The 20986-nt window shown below is 42.4% G+C and overlaps 2 protein-coding genes across 3 annotated transcripts in view; one reads left to right on the top strand and one right to left on the bottom strand.

The window, feature by feature from the left end:
* Positions 1-2883, top strand: part of BMP2K (BMP2 inducible kinase) — a 41043-nt gene extending 38160 nt beyond the window's left edge. Inside the window, exon 16 of the mRNA XM_053404328.1 lies at positions 234-2883. Within this exon, the coding sequence (XP_053260303.1) occupies positions 234-1660 (1427 nt within the window). The 3' untranslated portion in view covers positions 1661-2883. The remainder of the gene's footprint in view (positions 1-233) is intronic.
* A 7003-nt stretch (positions 2884-9886) lies between these two features.
* PAQR3 (progestin and adipoQ receptor family member 3) lies at positions 9887-20080 on the bottom strand. Of its 2 annotated transcripts, none has more exons than XM_053404326.1 (7): positions 19923-20080; positions 17973-18235; positions 17225-17387; positions 15180-15335; positions 13571-13768; positions 11872-11962; positions 9887-11345 (listed from the first exon to the last, which is right to left on the bottom strand). In XM_053404326.1, the coding sequence occupies exons 2-7, from the start codon at positions 18155-18157 to the stop codon at positions 11206-11208; spliced, it is 933 nt and encodes a 310-aa protein (XP_053260301.1). In that variant the 5' UTR covers positions 18158-18235; positions 19923-20080; the 3' UTR covers positions 9887-11205. The 2 variants fall into 2 exon arrangements, with proteins under 2 accessions (XP_053260301.1, XP_053260302.1); XM_053404327.1 differs by lacking the exon at positions 19923-20080 and adding an exon at positions 19688-19892.
* Between the last annotated feature and the right edge of the window lie 906 nt (positions 20081-20986).

Genomic DNA, 20986 nt, shown 5'->3' with positions numbered 1-20986 from the left:
GTCCTCTTCACATTACATAATACATATGCAAATCCCATAATGCAGCAAATGCTGTACAATGAAAAATAAAATTTTCTCATTTGCCTTCATTTATTGTGAAGTCTAGCACCACTATTAAAAAAGGAAATGTGGTCCATCTCAATGTGTAGTAGCAGTGTTAAACGTATACAGTATGTTTATCCGGAGTGTGGAAAATTAAGAAGAAATTGAAGTTCTCTTGCATATTCTTTCAGGTTCCCCTGGAAATGAAATTAATAACTCAGACAGCAGTCTAGAGAACAAGGTAGGGAGCCCAACCAAAAATGAGAGGTCAAGCCAGGCTATTGGGGACTGTGAAAATGTAAAGAAGGTGAGAGAAGGAAACACGAAAAAAGGAAATGATGAATCAGAGAGTGACTTTGAATCAGATCCTCCATCTCCTAAGAGCAGTGAGGAAGAGGAGCAAGAGGATGAAGTCTTGCAGGGCGAGCATGGAGATTTCATTGATGACAACGATACCGAACCAGAGAACTTTGGCCAGCATCCTCTTCTAATGGATTCTGATGAAGATGCAGAAGATGATGATAAACCAAGTTCTGACTCTGATTCTTGCCATGCTAGGCCTGTGGATGAGATGCCTTGCAGCAGATACAGAGAAGGGACTGCCAGTGTTGAAAACAGGGAGCCTAATGTAACATTTCCTGTGTTGACCGAATTGCCAAATACAGTAACCAAGGTGAGCCCCAAACAAGAATTTGATGTCTTTGGAGCAGTTCCATTCCTTGCTCTTCATTCTCAAGAGCCCAAGCAAAATGATAGCAAAGGTTTCTCTCCCCAGGCTACGCTCCCAGGCTTAGACCAAGATCAGGATGATTTTGATGTCTTCACCAAAGCCCCATTCAGCAGAAAAATATCTCAGCAAGATGACTTGATTTCAGGTTCTGAAAACCAACCTTCTCCCATATCGCCCAAAAGTGTGGATGCTTTTGGCTGCATCCCATTCCCTCATTCCATCCCAAAGAATGACGAGAGTAAAGAGGACTTGTTTGGGCTTATCCCGTTCGAGGAGATAGCAGGGAGCCAACAGCAGCAAAAAGTGAAGCAGCAACGCAATCTGCAGAAACTCTCCTCTCGCCAGAGACGCATGAAGCAGGAAGTATCAAAGAACAATGGGAAGCGCCACCATGGTACGCCAACTAGCACCAAGAAGACCTTGAAGCCCAGTTACCGCACACCAGAAAGAGCCCGCAGGCACAAAAAAGCTGGCCGTCGGGACTCCCAGAGTAGTAATGAGTTCTTGACAATCTCTGATTCCAAGGAAAATATAAGTATTGCCCTTTCAGATAGCAAGGACAGAGTCAACCCTCTGCAAGCAGATGACGGTCTTCTGGATCCCTTTGGAGCCAAGCCTTTCCACCCTACGGAACTGGTGCTTCTTCCCCAGCATCAAGGTTTGGGTGATCATTGTGGAGACTATAACACAGTAGTTCCTGGTAGACCTAGACAGAGTTCACTACTTGGTACCATTCATTCTGGCGATGGGATAAAATTAACAGATGATTTTGGGGCAGTTCCTTTCACGGAATTTGTTGTGCAGACTGTGACATCTCAACAAAGCCAGCAGCAACAGACAGTAGAGTTGGATCCTTTTGGGGCTGCTCCATTTCCTTCCAAACAATAGATTGAACCAGGAGCACTGTTGCATTATTTAAGGATTTTCTGTACCACCATACACTATCTGGTTCAACTGAGAAGAAACTTTTTTTCTTAGTACAATTGATTCATTTCTCAGTAGAGAACCTCATATTTTAAAATCTGCTATCTTAAGCATATAATATTGAGATGGCGAAGAGGTAAAAGAATTTCACTAAGACCTTCTGATCTCTTTTCAAAATCTCCTATCTGTTGTTGCAGCTACTGCCTATTACTTTATCAACAAACAGCCATGGTGTGCTTTTTACCATGTACTCTTCACCAAAGAGGTTGTTACAAGAAAGGTCCGATTTGAGGTTTGTTATAACTGGCCTGAGGGGAATGAGAAAATGCCTAAATATGTAAGAAGCTGGATTGATCTGGGACTGCTTCACTTGCTAGTTGTGGGATCCCTCCTAAAACATCTCTGAACTTCTGAGGTTTCTGACTTGACATTAGATTCCTAAACATCACAAAAAACCCAAACCTTTGTAGCTGTGGTTCCCAGAACTCTGCTTCCCGCCCCCCAGTAAGTGCCATTAATGTAAAACAAGGATAGTTCTAACTCTTAAGATCTCAAGAACTTAGTGGAATACAATATTAGATAAAGTTGGGAATCAAGGAGGAAAATAAAAATACATAGCTGGATTCTGCAGCACTTCGAAGATTATACAGTTCCAGCTTGATTTACCTGCATATACAACATTCGACAAGACAGAGAAGACAAAAGCCGGAAATTTGGTGGCAAGTTCTAACCTGTACAGCTCTATGATAAAGTAGGATTTTCACCTAATGTATTTTTCTAGGGTTTTGTACTCCGTGGTATACCCTAGAAATGTCTTTTGAATCACTCTCACTTAACTCGTCCCATTTAATCTTTTTGAGTGCATTCTGTCTCACAATATTGTACTTACCTTGAGAGTTCATACAAAATACACGTAACTCTAAAGAAACTTTTAACTTGAATTTAGGCAGCTTCCAGCACTGGAGGTATAAAACTGAAGCCTTTAAAAAAATGATGCTGATTTGAGTCTGCTACCAGTAAACTGCATAGTAAACCACCAATGCCTTACAGCCAGGACCATTGTCCTGTCATACTTTTACCTCTGAGCCATTTGGTGCCCTTGAGACACAGTTTAAAAACATGTAGAACTTAGAAGGTGAGTATTTGATGCATTTCTCAACTTCCCATGTGGACAAAGGTGTTCATAATGTCCTTGGCTGTCTGTGGCCCATTCTTGACTAGCTGCAGGAGCTCTGGCTGAGTATGTTTTGCGTTTCAGTTCCTTGGGCTACAATCTAGCCCAGCTTGGCTTTCTTTTAAACATGTAGGTGTGAAAACACTGCAGTAACCAACTGCTGCTAAATCATACAGAAGTGAGTGGTCAGGATCCATGGAACACTGCAATGTAGTTCCCGTGCCTATGCAGAAGCAGCTGACCCCTTGCTCCCATGAAATATAGCAAACTATTTCTGAAACTGAAATGTTTCATATGTATTGGGTCAACTGTATAAAAGGGGTCAAAATCCTACTTCATGCATACAAGCCTGAAATGTTTCTGGATCCTGGGCTTTGCATAGCCATTCACATTGTAAATCTGACTTTACGCAAAAGGTACAAGAACTGGGCTCATCAGGTATTGTTTACCTGACTTGAATATGAACTTGTGGGAGTAAGAAATCTAAAACAGTTACTGCCTGGGTGAATGACTTTCCGTAAATGCTTTCCCAGCAGTGGACTCTTGCTCTCCAGCTGCTGTGCAGAAGCAAAATATCAAAAGAAACTTTTTTTGTGTGTAACATGATGTTAATACAGGATAAATTTGACAGAGGCAGAAAAACAAGATGCTTTAAAAAATGAGAACTTTAAGAAAATTTGATGGGTTTGGGGGCGATCAAAATATGATTGGAAGCTCTCTCCAGATGTATGTTTCTAGTCCTGCAATGTTTCACTCTTTTGTCATATCAAGCACAAATCCCAGGTCAGTTAGATGTCTTGTCATTCTAAATATTTCTGTAAAGCACATAAGGCAAAAAAATGGGTAACTGTGCACATACCTCAGAATGCCTGCTCTTTTATTCTTGTGCCAAAGCTTCTTTGAGCTAAATACAGATTTTGTAACAAAGGTTTATTAAAACTGTAACCGGACAGCTCTATTGAAGTGCTGCTTTAACTGTGACAAGATTTCCTACCCATAAAGAGATCAGCTGCGTGTTCCCAGCAAATGAGCACACAAATAGATGCAGAGAGCAAACATGTATATGTCCCTCGTGATTGTTTCTTCTATGGAAAGGATTTCTGTGAATGAAACGTACAATGTTTGAAGCAGGCTGGAGTTGCAGAGTTAATCCAGAGCTGCCCACAACTAGCTGATTCCAATGTAATAACTTCTACTTGTGCGCTTGTAAGGTCTTAAGTGCTTTCAGGTGGCACAAAATAGGCACAGCAGCTCTGGTAGTCAAGTTAACAGTCCCATTAAAAGCAGTTGACTTGTCCTGTTGATTTTGACAAAAAAAAATCTGGCTCAGGAACAGTATCTAGTGTCTGATCTTAACCTGGCATCCGGTTGGTAGCCAGCTTTTATATTCCAAGCTGTCTGAAAAATCCTTCCTTGCCACAAGACTCCATGTGCTGTGAAATACGAACACTAGATTTAGAACAACCTGGTCATTTAATTATTTGTAGTAACCTAAAACCATTGCCTGCATTTGTCAGAGGGGTTTTCCATTTATCTGTACTACCTGCCTAGTTACTGGCAGATAATTCCATTCTGAACATTTTGTTATTGAGATATGGAATGCCTTTGACCCAAGATGAAAGTAAATCTTATCCTGCAATAATTCAAAGGCAGTGGGGAACGTAGAAGCAACACATTTGCATTGTTCTGACACTTTCCCTACTATTTATCCTAAGAGTTTGTTGGTATAGAAAATATACACATTTTTCTCAGTCATCACCTCAGGTCCTAAGGCACACTTTTCAGCAGTCTCTTGGAAGACACCTGCACTGCTCAGTTCATGCTGTTAGCTTGGCAGTGTAGAGTTAATAATGGATGCAACTCTGCAGGACTGGGCCATAGGCAAAACGTCTGTAGCATAACCCTTTAAGGCCAAAATAAACGTGTGGCCATTGAGATTGTTGCCAATATTCTTTGCTTTCTCATAGGGCCTTGCTTCACGTATTACTGATTGCATATGACTTTATTTTCATAGGTTTTTGTAAATAAGAACTTTTGTTGACTTTCCTTTGTGGTTGCCGGGGTATACTGGCAGATCCCACAGAATTAATTTCTCCCTATGTTTGTTTGTTGCTAAAGAGCTGCAGAAAGCAGGTTTAATAATTTTCTGGACTTCATTGAAAGAAGTGATTGGTAGTTTGGGAGAAATATTTTTGCTTGCATTGCGTACATGTACATATATTTGAAATCCAGCCTACCATGGTCTTTCCTAGAACCATAGGAAGATTGTGAAGTATTAGTTCATATCAGTGGCCGCCAGATGGAGGATTTTTCACTACTCCAATGGTTTGACCTTTCCAATTAGCATATAACAGACAGCTGGGTACATCTTCTAAAATCAGCTGCAGAATTAGTTCATCTTGAAGCAGTGTTGCGTGTTACTTCTGACATGATGGTCACCCTAAGGTGCTTTTATTGTACAGATTAATATAGCAGACATGCTCCTAAAGGTTTGAAAGCAACAGGATCTGGTTCAATGTTAGCCATCACTGGTAAAATCAGCTCATGGTTACTATACCATCACCCAAATTTGTGTGATTCAGTTCTTTGAAGGTACAGTTGTTGATCTTGGTGAAAGAAACTGAATCCATACCCCTATCCAAATATCAGTGGGGGTGGGTGCTTACCATAATTATTCTGTAGAAAAGGAGGCCTATATCTTACAGCTTGATCCTGCATCTCTTGAACTAGGTTACATGTGTCTGGTAATTTTAGAGGAACAGGAGCAATGCCCAAGCTTCGGGAGGAGGGCTGCCTAAAAGTCTGTCCTTTTCACCCAGAAATAACTACTGTGAGATTGAATGGCTGTAGCTACTACTGTGAGAATTGCAACTAGAGTCTATCTGAAGATTTTTTTTATATGATAGGGTGTATTTTTATAGAGAGAAACATATATAAAACATACATGCACACATCACATCTCTTGGAGTTTGTGATCTAAAACAACATTGCAGTCACAATCATTGTCATGGCGTTGGAAAAATAAGTATAGCCAAAAGCTGCTAAGAGTAACAAGAAAATGCAAAGGACTGGCTGTCCAGTTATTTTTCTAAAGCACTTCATTGAAAAGAAATAATAAAAGTAAGTGTCTATAGCCAAGTTTTGTTTCTGTGACTAAGAACATCACTCAAGAATAAAACAATGCTATATTTTAATTGCTGGCAAACAGCTTTAAGTGCACTTTTCAAATGACACTTCCATTTCTTGGCAAGACTCAAAATTTCTAAAGCTTTTTTTGTTGTGTGCGTACCACTAAAACAGAACTTTTGTGTGAAATTAATGTAGCTGAGAACAACTGTCAGTTGTTACTAAAATATACCAGATGCCATGATTCTGTAAACCTGTGTAATTTTTACAGCAGAGCCGGGGTGTTCTAGATCTTGCCATGCAAAATGCTAATTGAGTTTCCTGTGTATGTTGCCTCATATGAAAAAAAAACCCTTATTGCATTACTTATGCCTCCTGTTGTTTCTTTTGCTGCAGTCAATGCCAGTAATTAGCTCGTTTTGTGAACTTATTTAATGACAATCAACAAATCTATGAAGAAGTTGACCCTAACTTCAGCATCTTGTTTTGATACTTGTTCCAAGGACTTGGGCTACCATATCCTAAGCAACACCGGACATCGGTTTGGCTCTATATCACATCAAGTTTTGTCGTACCATCTGACAGAACTTTGTGAGATTTAGTGTTTTGTGACAGCTCTGAGGCTGCCAATACCTTTAGTGCTTTTCAGAACTACAGCTTAAGAGTTTCTTTGAGGGAAGCAATGCCAGTGGTAGGACAGATGTACTGCAGAGTGTCATGGCCTGAGGCAATGTGGGTTGCAACACAAGCACTACCACAATGCAAAATATATGAGTAAAGATTAAGAAATGGGTTCCCAAATAAATGGTTTTGTTTAAAGTCGGCGCTGAGTCTGAAAAAAGTTGACAATACCTGGTGTACAAAACCTTGTTTTCTTCCATCGGCCCCTGTTGAAGCATCAAGAAAGTGGGCCTAGAGATCATATATATGGAAGGTACCGAAATAATACTGAGAATATGAACAATGGTTCTGCATAAAACGACCTCCTCCCCATTGGTTCTTCTAATCCAGTCTTGATTAGCAGCCATTCCGCAAGGTAATCTTCAGATACATTGAAAGGAGAGGCTGTCCCACCTGTGCAGCTCAGGCCTCTATAGAGCCCAACACATTGCTTGTCTCTCACACGCAGAAGAGCAAGTACATTTGCCAACAAACAATTTTATTCACAGAGGAGCTATTTACATAATACATATTGGTACAACATGAATAGGTTGCAGCAACTTTCCTTTGTACATCTAGTTGAACATGGATAAAGGAATCAAAACATTTTTTAAAGGCACAGCAGTATGTGTCACTGTACTTAAGCAAGGCTTATAGTGTAACTTAAAAATGAGGCTCCAACAGCAAATAATGGTACATGTTTGCTGGCTGATAATCACAATTATTAAGCTTAGAAGGCAGAAAATCTATAGTAGTGTTTCACCATTCTGCATTCCATTTTCTATTGTCTTGAAGAGCTCTCTCTCGTCAGAAAGCTCATTTATATCACAGCTCCTTAAAAATAAATATTAGAAACGACGCATGCACAGGTTTGACATTTACAAAAGGTTTTTTTATACAGCTATACAAACTGGAGTTCAATTGAACTCAACTCTTCCAATTGCAATACTAAACATTTATATCCTAGACTTTGTTTTTAGAAAAACAATGCATTAAATGCAAAATTAAAACAAGGGTGGTGGTGAGGGCCAGTTAGAGAAGTGAATTCTCAAAGCAGAGTTGCTTCTGTATAATGCAAGAAGCTGTAAACAAAAACTTAGCATTTTCTTTAAAAGCACGTAGGTTTTGGGGGACCAGTTCTCTGAAGCTTTCTAACTAAACCTATAAAGTATACACTTTTAGAGTTCCTTGACTATACAAGCAAATTACTACTTTTACATCCCACCTTGCCTCCGGAAGTACTGGTTTTCTGAAGAAGAAAACTCATAGGACTGTTCCCTAGCTGTTGTTACTTTTTTCCAAATTTGCCATGCAAAAGGGTAGGTTTACTTCTGTTACACTCTAGCAAAGTCTACAATTCAAGCTGAGATGTGTCAGTTGGAACTTCAAAACAAAGTGGCTACACTCCAACATCTGCCAATGGCTAGGCAAGGAGCAGCTGCTCTGTGTTTGTCAACAGATACCGTATTTTTCGCCCTATAGGACGCACTTTCCCCCCTCCAAAAATGAAGGGGAAATGTGTGTGCGTCCTATGGGGCGAATGCAGGCTTTCGCTGAAGCCTGAAGAGCGAGAGGGGTCGGTGGGCACTGACCCCTCTCGCTCTCCAGGCTTCGCGGACCTCTCCGCAAGCAGCGGGAGCGCTCCCGCTGCTTGCGGAGAGTTGCCAGCATGCCGAAGCCTGCGCGCACTGAGCTCAGCGCGCCCAGGCTTCGCGGACCTCTCCGCAAGCAGCGGGAGCGCTCCCGCTGCTTGTGGAGAGTTGCCAGCATGCCGAAGCCTGCGCACGCTGAGATCAGCGCGCCCAGGCTTCGCGGACCTCTCAGCAAGCAGCGGGAGCCAGCGCTGGGCTCCCACGGCTTGCAGAGAGCTGCCTGTTTGGGGGTTGGGGTCGGGGGAAGCTCGGGCCTCCCCCGCCCCAGCCCCGCGCCTGGGGGGGGGGGGAAAATAATTTTTTCCCTTTATTTCCCCCCAAAAATCTAGGTGCGCCTTATGCGACGGTGCGTCCTATGGGGCGAAAAATACGGTAAATGCTATTCTCTTAAAACATCACTCAAGAGCAATTCTCCTTAGTGCCATCACTGCTAAAATATTGATTTGCGCTTCATGTCAGTACAGTCATACATCGGGTTACAGCCGCTTCAGGTTGCGTTTTTTTGGGTTACGCACCCGCCGAAACCCGGAAGACCAAACGGGTTACTTCTGGGTTTCAGCGGTCGCGCATGCACAGAAGCGCTAAATCACACTTTATGCATGCGCCGAATCACCACCTACCTGTGCATGCGCAGACGCACCGCTGCAGGTTGCAAACGTGTATCCCACACGGATCACGGTTGCAACCCGAGCGTCCACTGTATTTGACAATAAACCTTGGGCACTGAGACACGTTTAATCAAGGGACCCCAAATTTCTGACACTGCTAAACCGCATTTTGAAGAGCACCCCAAAATTTACAATTACTGGGGCATCCCAACTTCTTTTCCAAAGATTAGTCTATGATATCACTGAGGAAAACAACAGCAGATACTGTTCTACAGAAAGGGAGGGGGAATCAAGTAAAAATCCATGTTTAAATTATAACACATACATCAGTGCAAGGACACAAAACATGTTGCACATACAGTAGACATAATACATTTTCAACTTATAATGTTACATCCTGGAATGGGAATTTGTCACGGGAACCGCACATGCATACTGGGGGATGTTTCCTCAGCCTATCAGAAGAAATAGTTTCCTGGCAATTTCTGCCATTTGTTTATCAGTAGTTTGAACAAATTTGATTTGTTCTACTGTGGCCAACAACAAGAGTTCACCAAGCTATTTGGCTGCTGGCGACCTCTTCCATGGTCTTTGGCATGACTGTCAAACTTATTGCCTGTGAAAGGAAAGAGAACAGCTTTGGGTGCTGCCTCTGAAATTGGCGTACAATGATAAGATGGAAATAAAATAAATAAATAAAATTAATCAATTTCAAAAGACTGCAAGTAATCTCATGATCAGCCTCCTGCAGCCAGTGAGGTAGTGGGGATGGTCAGTCTCTGCAAGTTTTTTTTTTTTGGGGGGGGGGGAGAAACACAAAAGTAAATGGGTCGGTCAGTCACTGGGTTTCCTCATATTTGGTCTGGGAAGATGTACAAAATAGGATAAGGAGGATGAGGGGGTCTACAATGCACAATAAATGGGTACTAGGCATAGGGTTTTCTCAGCAATGGTTCCCCATTTGTGGGCTAATCAGTTCTGGCTTTTAAATGGGCCTTTTAGAAGATGGACTGGTTTAAAACAATTTTAAAATGGCTTACATTTCATGAATTGCTCAGTTGACTTTCCAACTGCTGTGCTTTAAGTGGTGACATTTTGGTAGCAAGTTTAGTTTTATATATTTATGTAAACAGCATTGGTGGGACTTTTTGCCGTGGACATAGACTGTAAACAAAACAAACGAGAGATCCCTTGGAAAGCAGTAAAAGAAAGTTGATGCCACCACCAGCAGCTGCTATTTCAGGGGGGTAAAAAAGTGGAACAAGTTTTGTAGAATGCAGAGTCTTCAATATGTGCAATCAAATTGTTGAAAGTCCTTTCTTCCCAGCATGCGGTGAAATCAGAAGTGGCAGGGTTTAATCCTTCACAAAAGAGCCTCGTAAATCATACAGAAAACCAGTATTTTCCTTTCCTGTTACGCTGAGAAGTAAAACTACTGCAATTTGAAAAAGGCATCAACATGGCCCTGGACACCAATGGGAAAAGATACATTTTTCAAGAAGGTTTTGGGGACTGGAACGCGCCTGTTGTATACTTCAAAATGCTTCCTGTTCCTTCACAATGGTAGGCCACATTCCAGCACCGTCCCTTCCCTGGAATTTCTGTCTCCTAAAGTAGAGCTATTAAATAGCAACCTAAGGGGAGTCAATGCAAAATATTTGGGTCCCCATCACTTTCCTCAGCAGGGGCCATCTGACTTTAGACCCACCTGTGAGCCTATATAGTCCGAATTCAAAGAAGTGGATTCAGGGCTTCAGGTGCCATAGCACTGCCACATGATTTACAGCTGTCCCGGTAAGAGAGGCTGTTGAGCCCAAATACAAGGAAGCTAGGAGAACACAGAATTAATACTGCAGGGATAAGGTCTCTAAAGAGGAACTGAAACGCTCATTAGTGGAGCATATGCTTTGCATGCAAATATATATATATATCCCAGCTTCAATCCCTGGCATCTCCTGCCAGTTAGGGTACAAAACCAAGTTTAGGCAGACCAATGGTCTGACTCTGTATAAAGCAGCTTTCTATGAATCAGGAGCAGCAGAAGCACAAGTGAAAAGGGAAGCATGCAGCACTCTGTCTCCTTACCAGCTGGTGACCTAAGAGCTCCAGGGCTTTTGTTACTGGCCAGTTTACCCCAAAAAGGACTCCTCTTCCTGAATAGACCCTTTATGACTTCTGGGCAACCACTGTCTTTTTAACTGTGGCAACAAAAAGGCAAAACCCCTTCCCCATCACAACCCAGTCCATCTTCATCTCCTCCTGCACAGGAAACCGCCATACCTTTGCGTGCTAATGTGCACTATGGTCAGGGCAAGGTTTGCTGTGTCTATACTGCATGATGTAGACGGTAGACTGATGCCACCAGTACAGCATCACTACTGCAAGGATGTGCCATACTTGGTGGCTCGAGCCGAGGTAGTTTAACTGCCCTGTTGGAAAAGAAAAACACATTAATTTAGCTAAAATATTCAGTAGCAGAAGCTACTTCTATGCGTTGGGTCAGTGCTTTGACGCACAAGGGTAGGTTTATTCCAGTGTGACACAAAGTGGTCTGGCTGAGATAAGTCTCCTTCCCAGTCAGAATGTGTGACAGATTCCCAGCATCATAATGTATTGCTGGGAAACGAAATAATACGTGACCTCAGACAATTCTCTTTCCAACAGTGGTGGCATTCCTTTCAAGTTAGCTACCAAGCCACTTAGCGTTGTACTGTTAGAAACAAGAACACTGGGCAAGATGTACCTTTGGGTGTGTTCTGGGAGCTGAATTCTTAGGTAGATATTTAAAAACTTGTGCATGGAGGAACATGGCATGCTCCTTTATTATACCATACAGCTGGGACCAGCAGCCATGGGGAAGAGATGTAGAGGGCAATAATTGCTCCCACAACCTTAAATTAACAGTGAATGGCCTGTGCCCTGGATAATTCAGCTACCAAAAAAATTCAGCCCTACCTGGGAAATATCTTTCTGGGACTTTAGAAATATAAAAGAGAAATGCTATGGCAGCGATCAAGTACATCACAATCACACGGGGAGCAAATTCCTGAAAGACAAAAGCAGCAGAAAAAGGTTAGCAAGATCCTCCTCTTTCTATCTATCTAATACCTGAGAGGCAAGACAGCAATCCTTTTCAACAGATTTAAAATGTTAAGTAGGTCCCTAAAATCAGGGTGCAACCCAGCTCTACTAACTTGATTTTCTTGTTTCTAAGCAAAAGCCACAAACAGAATTTATGTACCATGAACATTCCTGAGTCACCTCCTCCCCATAGCTTTTCTCCAGAGTCAAATATGTTCCTAAAAAAAGAAGCCAAGATGGATACACACTTCATTTACAGAAGAACTCTCCCACAACAAAGCTCTTCTCTCCACACCCTTCATTATGTCTTTGTAGCTATCAAACTAATTACTTGGATCAGGGCTAGTGATGTACACAACTGAAAAACAAACCTGTTCATCACAATGCAATCTAAGTTTCCATTTCTACTGTTCTTTGACATTGTGTTTGTTTATAGAAAATGTTCCTTAAAGGATAAAGTAAAAGGGGTCATTCCTAAACCGGCTGATCATGAAGTCTTAATATAGTCAATGGAACTTACTGTATTTTTCCATGTATGAAATGCCCCCATGTATAAGACGACCCCTATTTTTTTGAATCCAAAGTTTAAGGAACCACAACCCTACAGCAGAAGTGGCGGGGGCAGAAAGTTGTTGAACTTTTGTTGGGCAGGTAAAGGTAAAGGGACCCCTGACCGTTAGGTCCAGTCGTGGACGACTCTGGGGTTGCGGTGCTCATCTCGCTTTACTGGCCAAGGGAGCTGGCATACAGCTTCCGGGTCATGTGGCCAGCATGACTAAGCCGCTTCTGGCTAACCAGAGCAGCGCACGGAAACGCCGTTTACCTTCCCACCGGAGCGGTACCTATTTATCTACTTGCACTTTGACGTGCTTTCGAACTGCTAGGTTGGGAGGAGCTGGGACCGAACAACGGGAGCTCACCCCGTCGCGGGGATTCGAACCGCTGATCTTCTGAACAGCAAGCCCTAGGCTCTGTGGTTTAACCCACAGTGCCACCCGTGTCCCTTTTGTTGGGCAAGATCACCCTCAAAGTTTCCAGCACCCAGTGGTGTGGAAACTGTTCCCCCGCAGCGGTGGCTGTTGCTGGATGCAGGCAATTGGCAAGAGGCTCCCAAGCAGAACACAGAGACAGAGCACGGCGAAGGCAGCTGGAGCAAACTGAGCCAAGGAAGGAAGGAGCAGGCCAGGGGCAGAGGTTTGAGGGCGAGAGAGAAAAAAGGAAAGAAGTGCAAGGAGAGGTAGCTGAGGCAGCTCTCAGCAGCTGCTGCTCTTGCGGTCAAGCTGGAAGGCCGCAGGAGGCAAGCCAGTCACCAGCACGCAGCCAGAAGGGGGAAGAGAATGAGGGGACAGTGGCAGGATGGACCGCCACAGCCCGTCCAAGCCAAAATCCCGGACATTTGTTTAAAAATGAAAAAATCCCTCCCCTGTATGCCCATGTTCCGTGTATAAGACCCCCCATTTTTTAACTAAAATTTTAAAGCAAAAAAACCTCATCTTATACATGGGAAAATTTGGTACTTTGGAGCAAAACCCAGTTAGGTTTGGGATGCAAGCCTGGTGACTCCTTAGCTTACCTGCACAATAGACGCACCAACACCACCGTTGAGCCAAACCCAGTGGATGGTAGGAATGATTCCGTAACCTGACACAGAGCAAAAGATGACTGAGCGCAGCCTGTGCCACTGCTGAGTGAGGTAACTGGGGTGGATCTGGGCAAAGAATACTGCCAAGATCATAGCAAGGACAGTGATCAAGTAGACTTGACGCCAGTACTGGAAAAAGGAGGGAAACAAAGTAGGCAGCCACTAAGTGATAAGAATAAAATATTTGCATCAAAATAGAGCAAAATGAAATGGATTTTCCCCAAATTCTGGAATGTGCTCTTAAAGCAGCCTTTTCCAGATTGCAGTAGAGCTACGAAAGGCACAAAGGTAACATTGTATTCTCTCTTGGCACATACAATAAAAGTGTGTTTTACATCTAAGCAGCAGAATTATTATTTTTTTAAAAATCCAGATTTGATTATTTTTTCTAACATGTTTCATTTTGAAGTCCCTGTCGAACAGGGCTCTCCCTCAAAATGTGTAGTAGTGCTACAGGCAAGCTTCTTCATTCCTTATTATACAGACTGGAGTAACAACTTAGATTCCTGCAATACAGGGGGTTGGACTAGATTTAGTCGTACCTCGGAAGTCGAATGGAAGCTCCTGCAGCCAATCGGAAGCAACAGAACCCAAATAGGACGTTTGGGTTCCAAAGAACGTTTGCAAACCGGAACACTCACTTCTGGGTTTGTGGCATTTGGGAGCTAAAATGTTTGACTAGCAAGGCGTTCAACTTCTGACATACGACAGTATTATGAACATTAACACACTGTTCCAAATATATAGAAATACTGACAGCTTTTCATACTGAGCACCTGTGGTCACTTAGTCACTTTTTCCTTGAGAAAATGCTTCACATTCCAGGGTTTATACGTAGTTAAAATACCTTCCACAGGCAGGATTTATTTTATGCCGATGCTAGCAAATGCAACCAACTATTAGACGCACCTACAATTTTAAGCAATGAACTGCATGATTAACCAAGGCAATCAAATTATCTACTGCAGGATTCTTAAAGAACCAACAATTACTCTGGAGAACTGTCATTTAATATATAAAAACACTCTACTCCCTCCTATCAGGAAATATTGCCTTTAATATTTTCTTTTTCATTGGAAAAAAAGTCGGAAATATAGTTCAGCTGCCATTACAGAACAAAATGATCTTAAAATATTTCATACCACACAGTATTGTGGAAGATCCAGTTTAGGAGATGCATGGACAAGTCTTCAGCTGCCTCTTGTTAAACTGGCTGAGAAAAGTGAGGCCCCTGAGCAGCCTGGTTTCTGTTTCCTTGCATGCAACGTACTGTCTCTCTTGGACTATAAAATATGGTACACTTGTTCAGGACAACATTCTGCATTTCATGCTAGAACAATAACCTGACCTCAAAGCCTTTTTTTAAAAAAATTAAAATAGCATATGTATACTATATATATATATATATATATATATATATATATATATATATATATTTTAAAGCAAGACTAAAACTGAATTTTTCAAAGGAAAGATCTACTTTTTATTTGATTTTTATCCATGGGAAAGCTACACCAGTCAACCTGACTGCTTAACTTACATTATTGCAATAAAATGCGTAAAAGACTCCAGATACATAACAGCCCAGGATTCCAATGGAAATTCCTGCATAATCCAGGGCCATCCATCGTCGACCGGTCTTCTCTGAGCGATGACAGCAGAAGAGGTGATACCCTACTGAGCAAAGCATACAAACCTATAAAAACATTCAAACAAATTGCATTAATTTCCTCAAAGTCTAATAACTTCAGCGTCAAGCAATAACAACTTTAAAAACAACTGGATTAAATTTAAAGATTTTGGATCTGCAAGAGGAAAATTGGTCTGCTGCTAGAAAAGAATTCTGGTGTGATCTCTGTTACTTAATTGACTAAGAATGTAGCCCTGATTAATCAGGCAGCAGATTTTTAAAGACTCATATTTTAATACTTCTTCCTTTGGAACAATTGCTTTTACCCAAACACAGATATGCTGCACTGCTATTTTACAACATGATCAAAATGATTTCTTTAGTCAAGTGACACCCCTAATATCTTAAGAAGCCTGCTCTACCTCAACCAGAAGTGGCAGAGATCAAACCTTCAGCCTCACCGCAGGTCCCACTTCAGTACAATCCTATGCATGCTTACTCTGATGCAAGGCCCATAGGCTTTACGCCCAGGTGAGCATGCAGAGCTTGTTTTGGCCCTGGCCTCCTGAAGCACACCAGGCACCTTGGCCTCAACCAGTAAAGATGCTTGGCCCCACTAAATACTGCACAAAGGCATGGGGACATTTTTCATTTTGTTAGGAAATGTATATCCACTCTCTCAATGGATTTGCCTCAGTCAGGACGGCTTAAAACAGCCAACTACACGGTGAAATGAAGACAGGCTCAGCAGCTAAGTTTAAAAGATATTCTTGCATCACAAAAAGCCATCAGCCTGAAAAAATCCATATTGTATGGGGCAAGATGTTCCATAATATAATAATAATAATAATAATAATAATAATAATAATAATAATAATAATAAATATTTTATTTATATCCCACCCTCCCCAGCCGAAGCCAGGCTCAGGGTGGCTAACAACAATAAAATAATACAACATTCTAAAATCATTTCATTAAAATTAATTCAGCTCAAATTCATGGCAACCATTAGGCTAAAGTTCTGTGAAGATTGCCAAAGGAGGGAGTCAGGCTGTGCCCTGACCAAAGGCCTGGTGGAACAGCTCTGTCTTGCAGGCCCTGCGGAAAGATGTCAAGTCCCGCAGGGCCCTAGTCTCTTGTGACAGAGCGTTCCACCAGATTGGAGCCACAGCCGAAAAAGCCCTGGCTCTAGTTGAGGCCAGCCTAACCTCTGTGTGGCCTGGGACCTTCAGGATGTTTTTGTTAGAAGACCGTAAGTTCCTCTGTGGGACATACCAGGAGAGGCGGTCCCGCAGGTACGAGGGTCCTAGGTCGTATAGGGCTTTAAAGGTTAAAACCAGCACCTTAAACCTGATCCTGTACCCCACCGGGAGCCAGTGCAGCTGGTATAGCACCGCGTGAATGTGATCTCGCAGTGAGGACCCCGTAAGGAGTCTTGCCACAGTATTCTGCACCCGCTGGAGTTTCTGGGTCAGTCTCAAGGGCAGCCCCACATAGAGCAAGTTACAAGAATCCAGTCTGGAGGTGACCGTCGTGTGGATCACAGTGGCTAGGTCAGGGCGAGAGAGGTAAGGAGCCAACTGCTTAGCTTGGCGGAGATGAAAAAATGCCGCCTTTGTTGTAGCTGCGATCTGCACCTCCATGGAAAGGGATCTAGTAACAGTCCGCCCTTCCAATCTGCAGTGGAGTGAAACTTGTAGCTTATTCATGGGTTGTTTTGAGCAACTGCTTTTAAATGAGAACAGGAAGCAAAATGCTTACTTAAATAAATACAATGTAAGGCTGAGGTGGCCTGAATGCAGGTTCTCCAACCACCAGCGTCAAGACACTGTAAGTGGGCTAGTTAGCAGAAAGACTCCACAAGCCTCAGCTTTTGAGAGAATGCAGACCGTTTTTCCTGTCTGTTGTCCCTGACACAAGCACAAAAAATGTTTGCTATTTACCAAGGGACTTACTTGAAAGCAGAAGAGACAAATAGAACAAATAACAAAATCTTCTCTAGAGGCACTCGCTGAAGGCAACACAGAAGTCATGTCATATATGCCCAAAGTGAAGAAGAGGAAGAAGCCCAGTAAGTGACTCCAGATGTTAACTGTTTCATTGGATAAAATGAATAGGCTGGGAAATGGAGAAGAAAACCATAATGACTATGAGCAAGGTCAAAGGAACAATTTTTGCAACTGACACCCTGATCATGTGTTCCAGATTAGATGCTTGCTGTATTCTCTATTGCTCTTATGCAAGCTAGTCAGTATTCATCCTGCTCTCTTGTGTGGCTCATTTCCACGAATGCTTGGTTGCATTCATAGAACTGCAGAGTTGAAAGGGACCTTGAGGGTCATCTAGTCCAACCCGTGATGCAGGAATATGCAGGTGCCTTTACGGGGATTGAACCTGCAATCTTGGAGTTATCAGCACCACACTCTAACCAACTTAATTTATTGCTCTGGCAAAAGTAGCAGGACATCTGGCTCTGGCCTTTGAAACAGGATCAGGAGTTGGGTCAGCAGAGACAAAAGGCTGTATAAACTCTCACAAAGAAGCATATTTAATGAAATCTATGCCCTTACTTTGCTAGCTTCTTTGATTACAGAAAAGCAAGACATTTAGTGAAACAAGTGGTTTTCAAGTAAAAGTATTAAATCCAACTACTGAGGCCTGATGTTGTACTTCAAAGTTGAACCATTTGGATCAATTCCATACCTTTTCAAACATAGCCTGGAAGGTAGGTATGCTCTGTAGCCATCTGTGATGTATGGATTGTCCTTAAGGAACACTGGAATCTGCTCATAGGTGTATAAGCGAATTCCCCGAGGGACCAAAACCGGCCAGTACTGGTAACTTCCAAGCTCAATGTAATGAGCACTCTTCAGGAGCTTCTGATGCATTCCAGCAGTATTTCACTCACCAATTAAGGCAAGAGTAAAAAATACCTAGTAGTACTGAAGGCCTCTGCTACAGTTTACCTGCAAACACATCAAGACATATGATAACATCCAACTACACGTTTCACCTGTCTATCACAAAGCAGTTCTCTAAAGTTATACGGAGACCTTTCAGCGCCTTATCAGTTCAATATACTTAGGGAGCTAACGAGCAGCAGCTCTTAATATCTCTTTTTCATTGTAAACCACTTTGAGGAGTTATTTTTAAATCATCAAGTGGCTTATATATTTTTATGAAGAATATAAAATAAGGTCACCTTCCCCCCTACATACATCGAACCCTGAGAAGTTTAAAAGTTTCACACTATAGACAAGACTATGTGCCAAGGTATTTTTCTTTTCCTGAGAAGAACATTGGGACAAGAAGGCCTATCGTACAAGCCAGAAGTTATAAAGCACAGGAGAAACTTTCACCAATAGAGCCTGTTGGATTGATAAATTGAACCCAAGGCAGCAATTGGATATACTTTTTTTAAAAGGCAAATGGGTTTGTTAACAATCCACTGTTTTAACTGCTGAATATCACCACCATCTTGATTATGAAATACATAGGGAGCAAGTCTGGTTTGAACTCTGCAGGTAAATATTGTGGGAAGTCTCACAGCTGCCACAATTATAATAATTATATATTTATTTATACTCCACATTCCCCACCCCACCCACAGACAGGGACTCAAGGTGGCTTATAGATAAAAAATAAGAACAGGTAAAAACATAGAAACCCCCCCCCCAATCAATTAAACATTGACAGAATTAAAACTCTCTATGTGGTTTTTTAATGTATGTTTTGTTGAAAATTTTCAGTGGACAAGTGAAAGAAATGGAAGAAACAAAAACGGTGTTTGAAACTAATACAATGCAATATATAGGTCTATAAGTAATGTTAATGACAGAATTAAAGCGCTCTGTGTATGTGTGTGTGTGTGGTTATTTAAATTTATGTTTTGTTGGAAAATTTTAGTGGACAAGTGAAAGAAATGAAAAAACAAAAAAGGTACTTGAAACTGTAATAGTATACAATAGATAGGTATATAAGCAGTGCTTTTTTCTGGGAGTACGCACATCCCTACACATTTTGGGAATCTAAGTTTGGCCTCATTGAGGGGCAGTATTTCAATATGAGTAGGAAAATGAGAGTACCCCTAAACATTTTTTTAAAGAAAAAAAGCACTGTATATATGATGATGATAATAATACCCTCGCCTATCTGACTAGGTTTCCCCAGCCAGTACACAATTGCTAACAAGCCATTACATTTTTTATAAACGCATTCCGAGCATCCTTACATTCATGCATACACCATTTGCATCTATTAAAACCCTACCAGTGTGACATTTTAATGTATTTTTTAAAATCTTTGTTGGAAGCCGCCCAGAGTGGCTGGAGAAACCCAGCCAGGTGGGCTGGGTAGAAATAATAAATTATTATTATTATTATTATTATTATTATTATTATTATTATTATTATTATTACCAGCAGTTAAATGAAGGCAGTTAAATAAGCACCAGCCCTTTCATTTGGGATCATGCAATCCCTCTACGACACAGACATGCACGCGCTTCCCTGGGAGTTAAGCCCCGCTGGAAGAAACCGATGCCGAGCAGAAGACGCGCCTCACGCGAGAAGAAAGGAAGGCGGGCCATTGGGAAGGCGGAGGAGTCGCCCCTAGCAACCCGGCCCGCCACAAAGCCCTCGCCCCGCCGCTCACCCCGGTCGCCGCCGCTGCCTCAGCAGCCCCAGCCCTCCCCGCATCGCGCCGGGCAAAGGGCCGCTCCCCGCCTCAGCGACGAAGAACGAACGCCGCACCGCGCCGCTCCCACTTCGCCGGCCGGGCCCGCTGCCCCGCCCCCCTCGGACTGCGCCATCGCCGTGCGACCGTCGTCGCGCGAAAGCCGCGTCGCCCGGACGGCGGCAACCAATCAGGCGCCGAAGCCCCGCCCCGTCAGCGGCGCACGTGCCGCGCGCGCGCTCGCTCGCTCCGAACCAAACAAACCAAGGGGGCGAGCGGGCGCTTCGAGCCCTGACGTTGCGTAGCGACGGGAGAGAGAGAGGGAGGGGGAGAGCAGGGTTAAGGACTAGCGCATGCGTAGTCGAAAGGGAACCGCGGCGCCGGTTGGCACCTGGGGTTTGGGATTTTGAATCCTTTGGGAGACCGGGAGGCGTGGCTGAAAGGGAGCGGCCTGATTGGCTGGTGCTTCTCTCCCCTCTAATCTGTTCCTATTTCACCTGAAGAGAGGTGAATGGCCGTGGCAAAGATGGCCGTTAATTTCATATATTTATTTTTAATTTGTATTTGTTGTGATTATTATTATAATTTTTTAAATAGATATTTATTGAAGTTTTCAAAAAATAGAGAAAAAACAAAAAAACAATTAAAAACACATAAAATTTACATTCCTTACTTTCACTAACATATTTCCTTGACTTCCCCACACCTCCCCTTCTTGTATTCCAGTTCCAATTTTTAGCTCAGCAAGTTCTTGTCCCCAAATTTTACCTTATTATATTTAATTCATTTTAGTTAACCAATTTTAACTTATAAACCTCAGTCTTTATACATCAGTACTTATTCTTATAAATCTTTTTCTAAGGTCGACCCCAATTCCCTTCCACGAATTCCCCATTTTTATATTAGTAGCAAAACAGAATAAAAAGAAACAGAGTATAATTGTACACCCTTTGGATTCCCAAAGCCCCCCCCCATTATTATAATTGTTGTTTAGTCGTTTAGTCGTGTCCGACTCTTCGTGACCCCATGGACCATTGCATGCC

This window comes from Podarcis raffonei, chromosome 9 (genome assembly GCF_027172205.1).
Source record: "Podarcis raffonei isolate rPodRaf1 chromosome 9, rPodRaf1.pri, whole genome shotgun sequence".
In the NCBI taxonomy this organism is placed as follows: domain Eukaryota; kingdom Metazoa; phylum Chordata; class Lepidosauria; order Squamata; family Lacertidae; genus Podarcis; species Podarcis raffonei.
Note: the sequence above shows the minus strand (reverse complement) of the source record. Positions and strands in the feature narration are given on the sequence as shown.